The sequence below is a fragment of the Carya illinoinensis genome, chromosome 3 (genome assembly GCF_018687715.1).
Source record: "Carya illinoinensis cultivar Pawnee chromosome 3, C.illinoinensisPawnee_v1, whole genome shotgun sequence".
Taxonomy (NCBI): domain Eukaryota; kingdom Viridiplantae; phylum Streptophyta; class Magnoliopsida; order Fagales; family Juglandaceae; genus Carya; species Carya illinoinensis.
In genome coordinates, this window is record NC_056754.1 from 54367449 (window position 1) to 54383308 (window position 15860).

Genomic DNA, 15860 nt, shown 5'->3' on the forward strand with positions numbered 1-15860 from the left:
TATAGTTTATATGTGTCATGGAGATTCTCTTGAGCGGTTACAAACGACATCGAAATTTTGACATTATAATCATCCGCTATCGATCTACCTTGTTAAGGTCTCGTTTGTTTTTATAAATTATATCATCTCATTTTATATAATTATTACAAATTTTTAAATTTTTATACAAAATATAATAAATAATTTAACATTTTTAAATTTTAAAATAATATTTTATTCAACTTTTATCTCATATCATTTGTGTAAACAAACGAGACCAGCCCACATCATCCATTTTTCACTGATGTTTGGGACTTCAACATATCTAATCCACCATGGTAGTTTCAAGTTTGGGCTCTCTTCACCACCTATGTTAGCTGCTATTTCATATCGAGAGTTTACGAACTCTCATTTCTTGAAAGAAAATTGTTATAATCACAAAAAGATTTTCAATAACCTCATGTAACAAAATGCAATAATTGCTCCTTTTTATTATGGTTTCTTATGGCAACCAATAAATAAAAGCAAGCTATAACATTATGAACTATTTCAAGCACCGCTTTCATGACAATCCATATATCTAGAAATCAACTAAAAGTAACGTATATTGATGTAGTAATAGTAAAGTTATTTTTATCGTAAAGTATACTTAACGAATCACAAGAAATTATGTTATTTTATGAATTTATTTTTATATAAATCTTTTATATATATATAGTAGTTCTCTTATTATAATTTATCTGTGCCTACATTTAAAAATACAATTTGTTTCTTTATTTTATGATTTTGTTTAATTAATTCATGTAACCAAATTAAACTAATTTTTTCATACAAAATCTACAATATGAGTGAAAGGAATAATGCTCGCAAAAAATCAAAAGCAAAGATTCAACACTACTTCCTAAAATTAAACTTATCTCATCTCATCATTATACTTTTATCAAATTTCTACATAAAATATAATAAACAATTTAACTTTTTTAAATTCTAAAACAATAATAATATAAAAAAATAATATTTTAATAATATTTTGTTTAATTTTTAATTTTTATCTAAAATTATCTCATTTAATCACATTATTCAAACAACCTATAAATGATACCGACTACGAGAATAAAGTCTACACCCATCTTATAGTACACAGGCTCTCGATGAGGAATTTTTCACAAGTGCACCCCTCAAGTAATTTAAGGGGAAGTTTTTCCAATCCAATGACTTATAAATTATTTGCATCCAAGATGATTCAAACTTTAGACGGAACATATCACTAAGATCAAAGTTTTTAATTACCACTTGAACCAACTCCTAGAGTCTAAAACTAAATGAAAACATAAATCAACGTGTTTGCATGATATAAATACTGGATTTGACTTCGTCTGAATATTTTTCTTTTTCTTCGTGCTTGTTTTAGGGCAATGGAGATGACTTTTAGACTGCATATTTATATATACATACATATACACTTTGCCCTGTTTGGACGGCAATGAACTAATTTTCTAACCTCTGATTACGTCACAAACCACACAAGAAAGAAACCAGACTACTGTAGCCCGAGGTTGGTTTCATTAGAAAAGCTCACCAGTTCTTTTAAATTAAATGCTACATTTTATTTATTTATTTTTCTAGATTTCAGTTCATATGCATCAGACATATTTTATTTTTGATAAAAATCTAAGATTAAATGGATTTAATCTGACCATTATTAACTGACTTAACTTAGTGGAGGTTTAGATAGTGAATTGAGTTGGAATGAGATGAAATTAGAGTTGAAAGTAAAAAAAAAAAAAATTATTGTTAGAATTATATAATATAATTTGTTGATATTAATTTTATTTTATAAATTTTAAAAAATTGAATTGTTTATTATATTTTAATTAAAAGTTTAGAAAATTTTTAATGATTAAATAAAATGAATTACAAAGATTTTTAAATCCAAAAGAGATTTCTGGTCTGGTAGACTTATCATTTCTCTCTTTCTCATAAAGAATGCATAGAAATTGTGATCCCTATTTCTAATCTTACTTTAACTTTTATCATAATGGAGAAACTATACCGTTTCAAACTTTCGATTGAAAAATACTTTCAATCAATCTCAATTTATCATTATAATTTTTTTAAATTTTTATATGAAATATAATAAATAATTTAATTTTTTTAAATCTAAAAATAAATATAATATTAAAAAATAATATTTTAATAATATTTTTTTTAATTTTTAATTTTTATCTAAAATTATCTTATCTTATATCACTATTACAAAAAAAAAAAAAAAAGAAACACAAAAATCCTATGTTGGAACCCAAAGTCAAAACAATAACAGGAAGGAAGACCTTGAAGAACAAGGGCCTATTTTTTTCACAACTGTAAATCAATCGATTAGAGAATATTCGTCTTGTCAGGTACATGCTTCTGTCTACTACTATAAAATCATTATCACTAATTTAGTATTATGTCCATGAAAACACGATCCTCTATATTTATTTAGCACTAAAAATGGAAATAAGGTGTTAAAAGAAACTTTGCTTCAAAAATGATCTAACTAACAATTGGGAAAACATAATGATGTGATATTGTGGTCCAAATCTCTTAAAAAATGAAAAATTATATTTATAGTAATAACGTACGTAAGTTTCGTACATTTTTTTAAAAAAATTAATAAATATATGATCTATATAAAAAATTAATTTTTAATTATGAGGTCCACTATTTTTTAAAAATAATAGATGACATTTTCATAACTCAATTATAAAAAAATTAAAATAAAAAAATGATATTTATAATAATAAAATACGTATGTGTCGTGCACTATTTATTAAAAAATAAGTAAATATATGAATTATGTGAAATAAATTAATTTTTTAATAATAAATTTAAATATATTTTTTTAAAAAAATATGCAATATTTACATAGCCCCATAAATATATATAATGTTAATTTTACGTATTTTTATATATTTTATTAATATAATTAATTGTCTCAAATTTTTTCATATAAATAATTATTTTAATAAATTATATTAATAAAATATATAAAAGTGATTATATATCTTACACAATTTCTTGAAAAATCTCCTACAGTCACGTCCGTATCTACGGTGGCTGAACATGAATAGGAATCTAATTACCCTTTGTGGAGAACCAATAACTTGCTTGTTTCGCATGCCAATCTCTTTTTTCTTTTTCTAAAAAAAAGGAACAAAACATAAATGCGAGCAATTCCAAGTCAACAAAATAACAAAAAGAAGGGGTATTTTCGACAATTGAATCCCTCTTTGGTTTTATCTGTAAATATTTAAACAATATAGGGGTGATCAATTAGCACTTCTCTATAAATACAGACACAGCTCCCCTCAAACCTCGAGGCTCTTCCCATTAGTGTACTTCTCCGTCTCTCTGTGCCTCGGTCCCTCTGTCTATCCCTGTCTCCATGATCTCTCGACTCTTCTCTCCGTGATTTTACCTCTTTTATCCTTGCTTCCGAATACGTTTTTTTTTTTTTTTTTTAATTAGAGGGGAGCGGGTTTTTTTTTTTTTTTAAAAAAAATTGCCGTTTTGTGGGGGTGCTGACGTGGCATGTACCCGAAACGGCATCATGAATACCAAAACGATGCGCCTCCCGCCCCGTCGTGTTCTGACGTCCAATGCCTTACATAGAAAGCGCAAAGAGAGAGACGGATTCGACGAATTCAAGCCTTCGACAACGACGACGAAATTGTCCAAGCCGGATGCGCCTGAGGAAAAGCCGATCTCGTTTAATCGAAATCGATTACTGGCCGGGTACCTGGCCCACGAATACCTTACGCGAGGTACGCTGTTGGGTCGGCCGTGGGATCCGGTTCAAGACGAGGCCGTTTCGGTGTCGAACAGAGGGGATCCGAACGGGAACGGCGAAGCTGAGGAGCGGCGGCGACGAGGACCACGACAGGTAGAAGATTACGAGAGGTACGTGGGAGTAGCGAATTTGCTCAAGACGGATGGGGCCCACGTGCCGGGCATTGTGAACCCCACCCAACTCGCTTCCTTTTTACAGATGTGATCACGTGGAAGGATTCCATTGGTAAAAATCCGATCCAATTTTTGTTTAATTCATTTTTTTTTTCATTCCTTTCGGCAACATGTAAAGAATGAATGAATGAATTAGTAGGTTACCTTGCGTAAAATTTAAATAGATTTTGTTCATGTGTTCAGTAATATGCATGAGGCATGCACGCATCCATGCGAATCTGACCCTACTATTTGAATTTGAATTTCAAGAATCATGATCGATTCTACCAAACAGATGGTTGTGGTTCTGCATGTTAACAACTTGTTTTGTATCATTTAATGCATGATATAATTGTTATGTGTAGAAGACAGTCAGCAACTATAAACTAAGAAATCTCGATTTTGCATTACGAATTTGAAAGAAAGAAATCGGTTCATAATTTGGACATGAGATTTGCATGTGACATAGGCTAATTCTGACGTAGAAAAACAGAGGCATTTATAAGGACCAGACTCATTGAATTGTGTGTACGAAGTTGTTGGCTGATTTTGAAAATCACACTGTCACCCACCAACATGTGTACGTATCTCTCTGAAATATGTGTATGTACTTGCTCCCTCTTTCGATTAATTTTGCACTATTTGTGGGTTGTTGGTGCTATGAGAGGTGCAATTGATGCTTTTTATTTCATAAGATAAGGAAAAGGCCAGGAAAGTAATTTATCTTCAAGCTCAATGTTTTTGACTTTTAGATTTTTGTAATTAATGCTTTTGGTATTTTTTCACAGCCACGTCTAAATTATCTAATGTAGGTCTTGCAGGACTATGAGAGATTAGGTCACTGCACAAGTAGTTGTTTGTAGAAATTACTTCCCCCCAATGTGATTAAAGTGGCTCTCCTTATATTCTCATAAAAAAAAAAAAAGTAGCTTTCCTTAGATAATGTGCTCTTCTGGAGATGGTCCAAAATTATGGTAGGTTGAGGGCTTAGTGTTGGGGGTAAGAGCTTAGGACCTATGATGGGAGGATCATTTAAGGAGATGGAAGAAGGAGGTGACTCCCTCACGGTTGCTTATGTCAATGAAGTGGATGAGATATAGAAGAATAATGATATATACAAGTTTAAGCATACAAGTCTTGCGCAGATTTTTTTTTATAAAAAAGTGAATTCTGGGCGTTAAAAGTTACTTTTTTCTGGTGGAATATGTTTTTTAACAAGGGTCTGCACCAAATTTATACACCATTAATGCTTTGTATGTGTAGCATTACTCTAAATATTGATGATGTGAAATTAATGGGGCCTGTTGGACATTGACACCATTAAAATTTCAAACATCCTAGAACATCCATATTTCGTATTGCAAGGAGGTGATAAGATCTTCTAATTTTACTTATCATCCCCTACACTACACACCAACGTGTGATTTATCATTTTTACCATTTTATTTAAATATACATATATTAATGTGTAGGTGTGTATCTTTGAATAGAAGGACAAAAATTACAAATCACATATTATTGTTTGGTATAATAAGTAGCATTTCTCTTTAAGAGATGTTGTTTCCTAGTTGAAATCAAATTTTGATGAGAAATAGAGGTGGAAGGATATGAGGAAACTGGTCCTGCATCCTGTATCTTTAAAGATACATCTTTATCTTGTTTGTATGAATGAAGCTCGAGGGTTGGGCAAGACTCACAAGGTTATAAGAAGTGTGAAAAAAGATCAAAGGTTTAAGAAGTTTGTATCCATAAATTATGGACTCTCTCACACTTCTCATAGAGATTGGACTCAAATCAAATTCAGAAAACGACTTGAAATCATCCTATTAGAACTTGAAACTAGGAACACAAACTTCTTATATGACTTGCACGTGTACGGATTTCATGGATCTAGTGAATATCCTATTTTGTTGCATTTTCATATCCAATTATTTCCAGCTAGACTTTTACACATTCAGTTGAACAAAATCTTGTATGTACCAACGTTATATTGACAAATAGAATAATTTGAGACCTTTGACTTTGAAGCTAGTAGAATTATGCATCTCGGATTAGTCGGGACTTTGTTTTCAAACACCCGGTGCTAATAAAAATTTAATATATATATATATATATATATTTGAGAATGCCTAACTCTGCACACCCTATTCAGTATTCTGCAAATGTTTATATACATACATAACAAGTGCTTCTCATTCATGCGAATTAGTTTACCACATCTACACTTTGCACCTCGAAATTCAATACCTAATTTGCAGTGTGATATATCATATTTTTAAATGATTTTTAATTTAAGCAGTTGATCTATAAATTTACTTAAAATATGTCATATCAATCGAAATGAAGATGAATAATGGTATGAGCACATGATACTAACAGCACATACATCCATATGGATGGCCCACAACAAATTAATGAAGGCAAATGTTGAATGTCTCATATTTTATGTCACAAATTTTCTCATTAAAATTAGCTTGTTTTCCCGTTTTGATTCCAGCAACTACATCTGTTTAGGTCTCCCAATCCCAACAGTTAATTAAAAAATTGATCTTCAGAAATTATTGACCAAAGAATATAGTTTAGAACCAAAAAATATTCACATATCGAATGTGGACTATACCATTTTATTAAACAATTAATATTACAGTTGAGATTTGCAGAAACAATAATAAATAATTATTTTATATTTAAAGCTCTGAAAATTAATTCTTAAAATCTTAATCCATTCAAGTGATATTACGTATACTTACAATTTTAATTGTATTTTTATTTACAATACTCATTTTATCGTTTTCTTTTTAAATGCCTTCTCCTATTTGTTTTTCTTTTTCCTAAAAAATTTACTATAAAAAATCAATTAAATAATTTTCAAGAATCAAAGTGGTTATGGAATTAGTGTATTCCATCCAGTTATTATTATTATTTTCTCGGGTCAATTAAAGGAAGAGAATATAACGTTTTCCACAGTCTTTTCTGACCGTGACACGCACATGCGTTGTTCTTCCCCCATTTTTTTTTTCTTTTTTTTAAAAAAAAAAGAAAAACAAAAAGCAAAAGGAACAAAAGTATATAAAGGTGGATTTTGTTTTAAAGCAAATATAGTTCTTATCAGAAATGTAAAACATAAACTTATGCCCGTTTTGATTGTAAAAATATTTTATTATTATAATTTTTTAAAATTTTTACACAGAATATAATAAATAATTTATTTTTTTAAATTTTAAAATAATAATAATATTAAAAAATAATAGTCTAATAATATTTTATTTAATTTTTATTTTTAATTTAAAAACATCTCATCTTACTATTCAAATAACACCTAAAAAATAACACATACTGAATATAAAATATTTTAAAGACAATATATGCTTATATATAAATATATAAGCAGTTTAGTGTAGCTAAGAACATTGTAAAATTTTAGTTATAATTCTCTACACTACACATTAGTAGGTGATTTATCATTTTTTACATTATATTTAAACTCACATATTTACATGTGATGTGAGAATGATACATAGCATTTTTCAATAACATATGATCCTCTAGCCAAGAGCCAATAGCCTCTTGGAGTTGGAGTAGAGATACACCATTCATTCAATGTCCATGCTTTCATTTTAGTTATATATAATTATGTAGTGTGTAAGTATTATACAATCATTAACATTTTTCTTCGTGATATTGAGAAATACACTTGTATGCGCTTTCATTTCTAAATTTGATAGGAGATTATCATCTCCTACCTCGTGCAACTCGCAAGAACCATTTTAATGAGCATCACAACATCGATGGATCCTCCTCAACCGAATAAACATCCTTAAACGACCTTCCTTTTTTTTTTTTTCTTAATTGACCATGATTGAGAATATAAGAGATCATTACTGTTGGGTTTATTTTACTTTTTAATCGCATGTACTGTAATTTATTATTTAAGGTATTAGTTGAAATGATAATGATAAATTTACTACTATTATTCGTTTATTATTTTATTTTTTTAATTTAATGGTTAGAAAAGTAAATATAAATAAAATTTTATATTTTTTTAATTTCTTTATAAAATAAAGGACGTTAAAAAAATATTTAAAAGAAAATAAAATAAAAAAAAAATTTAATTATATTATAAAATAATGAGTTTTGCTACTTATCATCTTTACGTATTGTATACTATACTTATTTTAATTTCATTTATTTATTTGTTTTATTTTCTCTAAATTATTTGAAGTCTTCTAATCCTTATTCATTTGCTCTATATTTTAATAAATTAATAAATTATGTGAAATGTGTGGTGTAAAAATGATGAGTAAAATTTTTTTAAAATAATAAATGAATAATAAAAAGTTGCAATTTTATTCCTTTAAAAGTGTAACTTCCAGATGTCAATATTTAATTATGATTTTTTCTACTATAAATGAGAATTATCAATAAATTTAGATTACTGTCCTCAAAAAAACAAAAAAGTAGTAATTCTATTGTGAACATATGATGGGCAGCACAGAAAAGCATGAAACGTATTCCACGCGGCAGAAATATAACCTTAGCCACGGTGGTCAATGTCACGAGTGGGGCCAATGCAGAATATCTTATTTCCCCAAAACTCCAACGTCTTTACTGCAAAGCAAATCCTCAACCCCCATACTCTTCTACCTTACGACTCAATTCAAATTCATCGGTATTCCCTGTTTCTAAAGTATTCTTTGAAAGCAAAATAAAGCAGAAGGACAAGTTCTTGGAGCTGTGGGATTCTCTGATTGATTCAGAGAATTCAAAGCAGCCGCTTTGATTGATTGGAACAAAATCGGAGTTAATGGGTGTTGGTTTCTGTGGCTTGTGGGCTCTAAGCCTCTGCTTTTCCTTTTGGAAAATCAAAAGGTGAATACTTTTGTGTTGTTTTGTATATCTTGTATTTGCTTTGGTCGGTGGTATTTAATTTGTCACTCGAGTGAGTTCGTGAGGAAAAAAATCATAAATTTGTGACCTTTTTAAATTATGTCTGTAGTTTTTTATCTGTGTAGGTTGAATTTCGATAATTCCAGATGATTTTTTCTAGTGGGGTTTGAGAAATATCGTGTCCTTCTGCTTCTGATTAAAAATGAGCTTTTTGCAACGCTGAGCTCTTATAGATGCTTTTGTTGTTTTGCTTTCGTTTGATGTGAATTTTGACTCCTTATCTGCCTTCTTGGGTCGGAGTTCAAGTTGCAGTTCATTAGAACCATAATTGGATATGGTTGCTAGAAATTTTGGTGGTCATATTCTATTTCTTGCGCGATCTGTGGACTTTATTTTATGATGTATGACAATAGGCCTGATTGGACATGATCTTAGGACAGATTAGTGAGCTTGTGTTGCTGATGTATTGTATATTTACATATATAAGTTATTGATTTACCTTTGGTGGTCGTGTTGGTGAAAAGATTTTGGAGTGTCTTCAGGCAATATGAGGAGTAAGAATAGGATTGGAAAGCGGAGGGGCAGAGAACTTAGGCGGAAACTTGGCAAGATTGTAAAGTGTATGTGCTCCGGGGAGCAGTTTAGCGCAGTAGATGAAATGGCTCCTTCATCAGAATCACTTGCAATCAAGAATTATTCTGAAACTGCGGATTCTTTAAAAGCTGTTGAGGTTGAAAAGAAGCTAGATACTGGGAACATAGAGGAAGCTGAGTCATCTCTGCGTGAGAGTGGTTGTTTGAATTATGAGGTTGGTTTCCGTTTCTTTTTTTTTGGCTTTGGAGTGTGTTTATCTCTGGAGTAATCACTTTTCTTTTTCCTAATTTACGCATGGGTGGAAATTACCTATTATATATAGTGACCCATAGTAGCAATGTTTGATTTTCAATTTTATAAAACTGAAATCCTTGGCCAGTTTAGTTAAAGGCCATTTCTGCATTTAGATTGGAGTCCATCCCATTTTCCGATGTACATTTATTTGGACCTTCTTTTAGCCTTAATAGTGCTTTCAATTCAAGGCCACTCCTCCCTCTAGGTATGCAACACAGGAACCCTTCAAAAAAAAATTATTATTATCTATAAAAAAAAGGCCACTCCTCCCTCCTTACTATTTATAAATGAAGCTGTTGTCCTCATCATATAATGAGATGTTGCCTTCCAAGACTTGCAATCTTCTTAAGCGAATAATAGGGATTCAACTGTTGCTGTACACTTCGAGATATTTCTATACTTGAACCTCAGAAATCAGTGATGAAAATGATCTGCATCGACTTTTGTGAAGGATGTTTGTGATAATATGATTTGCATCTTTAAGACCAAGATCTCTGTTTATGCAGGAAGCAAGAGCATTATTAGGAAGATATGAGTATCAAAAAGGCAATATAGAAGCTGCATTACATGTATTTGAAGGAATAGATATTGCTGTGGTTACTCCTAAGATAAAAGTCGCCCTTGCTAGAAAAGGAGAACATCATAAGAGGCGTTCTCAAAATTTTGCTAACCCATCTATGTCTATACATGCTGTCAGCTTGCTCTTGGAAGCAATCTTTCTCAAAGCAAAATCATTGCAGGGTCTTGGGAGGTTTAAAGGTATTTCTTTTATGTTTTCTTTCTGAATTTGTAGAAGTTGCTCCTTTTTTCTTTTACTTGTCAAAAATATAATAATTGAGAGAAGTTGCTAGTTGAAACTTGCATATTTTTAATCTTCACATTGCTTTCCATTTTCTTCTTCCCAGTGATAAATATGAGAGCATGGTTGAAGTTTGGGTATAATTGTGATGAAGTTTCTTTTTGCTGTTGCTTTACTATAATTTCAGATTCTGTATTTGGAAAAATTCATGGACTTTTTCATCAGTTTTTTTCAATTACATATATTGCTGGAGAGTCCCTATTGTCAAGATGTGGTGTAAAAACCCTCCAATCACAAACTGCCACTTAAGGATTCTACAATTTCAAAAAAAAAAAAAAAAAAACGAATGCACCAACCCAGATTACTTATGATAATTTATTATGGAAATCTAAAAGAAAAATAAATAAAAAATTATGGGTGGTCCAGTGTTGGTGGCTGCACCCCGTGCCGGACATCCACCCTGGCTATGATGGAGGCAGACCACCCCAGGGGTGGCCAGTCACACCCCAAATGAGGTGGCAACCACCCCTTGTGGGTGGCTGTTGTCCTTCCTTTTTTTTATTTTTATTTTTTATTTTTTTTTATTTTTTTTTAACTTTCATTTTACTATTATTTAAAAAATTTCAAATAAATTTACTCTAGTGTGGGTGTTTTTTTTTTTTTTTTGTCTTGTAATAAAAAGCTTGTGTCAACTTTCTGTTGAAGGGTGTGAAGGACATGGTTTACATCAAGACCTTTTTGAGATTAAATTCTTATTGCTGTAGTCATAATAATAAGAATGTCAACAAAACTAATGCATAATCTTAATGTTCCTTGAAAATTTATTTTGCATCTCATTCCCACTCAAGTCTTCACCAAAAGATTTCCGGTTCCATCACTGTATCTGTTGTTCCTCATTCTAGCATGTTGGGTTCCATTGAGAATCTGGCAATGGGGACTTTGCACATGATCTTTTGTTTGTAAAAACATTAAATAAATGAAGGAAAAATAAATAAATTTGCGAGCTTAACAATCCAAACATCATTGCATAACTAATTCCTATTTCAATCATTCTTGCAGAAGCTGCTCAATCTTGCAAAGTTATTCTGGACATAGTTGAGTCCTCATTACCCGGAGGCTTGCCTGAAAACTTTGGTGCTGATTGTAAATTGCAGGAGACTCTAAACAAAGCTGTTGAGTTGCTTCCAGAATTATGGAAACTTGCTGATTCTCCACATGAAGCAATCTTGTCATACCGACAGGCACTCCTGCATCATTGGAATCTTGATGCAGTAACCACAGCAAAGATCCAAAAAGAGTTTGCTATATTTCTTCTGTACAGTGGGGGTGAAGCAAGTCCTCCAAATCTCCGCTCCCAAATGGACAGTTTATTCATACCCAGGAATAATATAGAAGAGGCTATACTTCTATTGATGATACTATTAAGAAAAGTTTCTCTCAAGAGAATTGAGTGGGATCCATCAATCCTGGATCACCTTTCATTTGCTCTATCTGTGGCAGGGGATTTGAGGGCTTTAGCTAATCAAGTAGAAGAACTGCCTCCTGGAATTATCAATCGGAAAGATAGGTACCATACTCTTTCTCTCTGTTACTGTGGAGCAGGAGAGGACTTGGTTGCTATTAATCTACTTAGAAAATTGTTGAATGGCAGTGAGGATCCAAAATGTCTTCCTGCTCTATTATTGGCATCAAAGATTTGTGGGGAAAACCCGAATCTTGCTGAGGAAGGGATACGTTTTGCTTGCAGAGCCTTTGAAAGTTTGGATGGTGGATGCAATCAATTGGAAAGTATTGCCAATTTTCTATTGGGTGTCTCGCTTTCAGCGCATTCAAAATCAGCTGTTGCTGATTCAGACAGGGCCACAAGGCAGTCTAAGACAGTTCAGGCCCTTGAAACTGCTGGGAAAATGACAAGAATGAGTGACCCCAATATTCTTTACCATCTCAGCCTAGAAAATGCTGACCAGAGGAAGTTAGATGCTGCACTTTATTATGCAAAGCGCTTGCTGAAATTGGAAGGTGGCTATAATGTTCATGGGTGGTTATTATTGGCCCGAATATTGTCAGCTAAGAAACAGTTTATTGAGGCCGAAACTGTCATTAATGCTGCACTGGATGAGACTGGAAAATGGGATCAGGGAGAGCTGTTGCGGACTAAAGCTAAACTTCAAATTGCACAGGGTCAGTTAAAAATTGCCATTGACACTTATACTCAGCTTCTTGCCATTCTTCAAGTTCAGCGCAAAAGCTTTGGTTCTGGGAAGAAACTTGTCAAGGTTTGTTAAGCTCAAAATTATTAGCTCCAATATTTTGTCATAGAACCCTTTTACCTTTTGCTTAAAATTTCTTCATGTTCTGTTGTTCATGTGAGTTAAACTGTGTCTTGTTCCCAAAAGAATCAAATATTCTTTTTAGAATTGGATGCATTTAGTTTCTCATCTTATTATCTTAATAGGGCTTGATATAAGAAAAATGGGAGGTTTTTACTAACTGGCATTCTGAATGCGACCTCTGGTTCCAAGAGATAGGATGATGGACATCGGCAAATGATTTTTTCTATTTGAGACACTTTGATTATTTCTATTTAAGCTATATCGTTGAAGGACTAATGTCATAAATAGATAGATATATATCTATAGATTCAGCCCTGCTTGGATCGTTTAAAGTCAAAGTGGTGGAAGTTTCTCTCTCTCTCTCTCTCTCTCTCTCTCTTTTTTTCCTCTATAACTGATATATGGGGAATATTTACTGATTACAAAAATGATATGGAGAGGATAATTGCAGTTCCATTCTTTGTATTTTTAACATTCCAAGAATTCTTTTTAGATAAAATTTTTTTGAGCTAGTTAATATTTTCGAAATACTCATCACAGAGCAGCAAAACTCCTGCTAAGAGTTTGGAAGTGGAAGTATGGCACGATCTTGCTTATCTCTACATAAGCCTGTCACAATGGCGTGATGCTGAGATTTGTCTTTCAAAATCTAAGGCCATCTGTTCTTACTCTGCTTCTAGATGTCATGCCACAGGTATATCTATATTATCACTCATTCTATAGTTTTTTCTTTCTTCCAATCATTTCCATGATATTTTAGATGACGTTTTTTTTTGGGGTAAAAAAGTTCTGTCATTGTCCAATTTTACTTGTTCAGTACGTAATTTTCAATAAACAAAAATGGCTTTAGTTTTTTGCGAAGTACCGAAAATATGATTTACTTGGTTGTTTCTAGTAGAAACTAGATAAAATTTTATGAAAAAGGACAATGATGCAGTTGTTAACAATGAATCTTGTTTTAGTGATAGCTATTTTTTCCCCTTTTTCACAAAGGGTTGGCCTAAATAAACCACCCCTTCAAAGCTCAAAAAATTGTGTAGACCATATGTCCTAATAGCCTTACAGCAATCACCAATTGAGGCCGAGCCTGACATAATTTGCCAACCAACACTTTGTTTTAGTGATATCCCTTGAGGCTATGGTACTTATACTGAACTTCTAGGCTCTAGTGGACTGATGCCATCATTTCTTAAAGCAAGAAGTTTTGGGCTATGTACTTATATTGGATTGGGGGATTTTCTCCTTGAATTACTGGAGGTGCACTTGTGGGAAGTCTTTGCCGAGGGCCTGTGCACCCCCGGGATTAATCAGGATTCTGTTCTCGAACACATGGTGCTAATAAAAAAGTGGTTTTGGGCTATAGATATCTCACTTTTGTCTAAAATTGCTCTTGATTTGAATTTTGATTTTTTTTTTTGATAAGTAACAAGAGATTTTATTAATGCAAGTAAATAGACATAGTCCAAGTACACAGGAATATTGAATATACAGCCAGCATTCGATTTTTTTAAGGCACACACTATGTTTGCTTCTTTTTCTAGGAGGTTCGCTTACTTTATAGTTTTCCCAAGTTTTCATGGCCATTTTAAGGAGAGATGAAAAATTCTATCAATATAAAATTCCTTTTTTACTAAAAAAATATAAACTTCCTTTTGAATTGGGTCCATTCTATTGATAATTGTTCATTTGTTTTGCATTGCGTGCTATCATGAATTAACTTTCGTTCTGCCTGTTGTTTTAAAATATACAATCTCAATCGGAGATAAATAAATTTATTGGAGTATTGCTATATGCCCCTAGAATCTTTAACTGGGAGAGAAAAGACTGATTGGAACATTTCTTGTGAGAAAACTACTATGTTTTCTGGCATGGTTATGGCCGAGACCTCTAATTGAAGGGATCATAATGGAATTTACAGGTGTGCTTTATGAAGCAAAGGGACTCTACAAAGAAGCTCTAAAAGCTTTTGCGGATGCTTTGGAAATTGATCCCACCCATGTCCCAAGCTTAATCTCCACAGCTGTGGTTTTCAGGCAGCTCGGTAACCCATCACATGCAGTTGTGAAAAGCTTTCTGATGAATGCACTACAACTTGACAGAATGAATCATTCTGCATGGTATAATCTCGGTTTACTCTATAAAGCTGAGGGCACTGCATCATCGTTACTAGAAGCTACTGAATATTTTGAGGCTGCCACTCTTCTTGAGGAATCTGCCCCAATTGAACCTTTCAGATGACGGTTTCATGTGAAAATTTCATCTCTGTAAACCCCCAGAATACTCTCCTCTCCCACCAGTCTTCTCATATGAATATTCACTTACTAGTGAAAGCCTATAAAAAGAAAGTTCATCTGATCTGGTTGAATTGCAACATTGAGACAGAGTAAGCTTCTGGTGAGGGTTAGGAGATATAGCAAACTAATTCAAGTGAGTGACTGGCCACTGAATTACTTGCATGCAACAATATATAAACTTCTTCTAATGAGGCTTTTGAAGCCTCAAAAACTCACCGGTTTTTATTTTTAATTTTCTTTGACAAGGTTATGTGATTAGTAAAAGGAATACTAATATATTTCGATTTCCAATCAAAGGTTTATCAGATCTGTTGTGTTGATTCTTGAAGGCATGACTGCACCAACTCTAGGAAATGGAATTGAGCAGGAGGAAAATTGAGGGAGTCCATGATGGGCCAAGATTCGTTCTCATCTATTTTCCCCCCATAAAGGGAAAATCCTTAGAAACATGAGTTTAGATTAATCTTGTATGAATGCAAATACAATGTTTTGAAAGTAAAGCTGTAAAAAACTAGACAGACTATGGAACAGTGGGAAAAGGGTCTGGGGGTGTGAGCTGGTTTAGGAGGGCAGGCGGCAGGCGCCGCTAACCATTTCCATAGCAGTCATACAGTGTATCACGAGAATTGCTTTGGTGCAATCAAATTAACAAACGACAAACACAACTACTTGTGTCTTGATCAGTCCTCTCTCTTT

General features: G+C 32.4%; 2 protein-coding genes across 4 annotated transcripts; both read left to right on the top strand.

The window, feature by feature from the left end:
• Positions 1-3324: 3324 nt before the first annotated feature.
• On the top strand, positions 3325-4015 carry LOC122305372. Its single transcript, XM_043117863.1, has one exon. The coding sequence runs from the start codon at positions 3572-3574 to the stop codon at positions 4013-4015; it is 444 nt and encodes a 147-aa protein (XP_042973797.1). The 5' UTR covers positions 3325-3571.
• On the top strand, positions 3905-15484 carry LOC122305371 (protein NPGR2-like). Of its 3 annotated transcripts, none has more exons than XM_043117861.1 (6): positions 3905-4036; positions 9375-9658; positions 10245-10497; positions 11597-12813; positions 13411-13564; positions 14789-15484. In XM_043117861.1, the coding sequence occupies exons 2-6, from the start codon at positions 9398-9400 to the stop codon at positions 15106-15108; spliced, it is 2205 nt and encodes a 734-aa protein (XP_042973795.1). In that variant the 5' UTR covers positions 3905-4036; positions 9375-9397; the 3' UTR covers positions 15109-15484. The 3 variants fall into 3 exon arrangements, with proteins under 3 accessions (XP_042973795.1, XP_042973796.1, XP_042973793.1); XM_043117862.1 differs by lacking the exon at positions 3905-4036 and adding an exon at positions 8542-8832 and having other exon boundaries at positions 9393-9658; XM_043117859.1 differs by lacking the exon at positions 3905-4036 and adding an exon at positions 8587-8832.
• Positions 15485-15860: the final 376 nt, after the last annotated feature.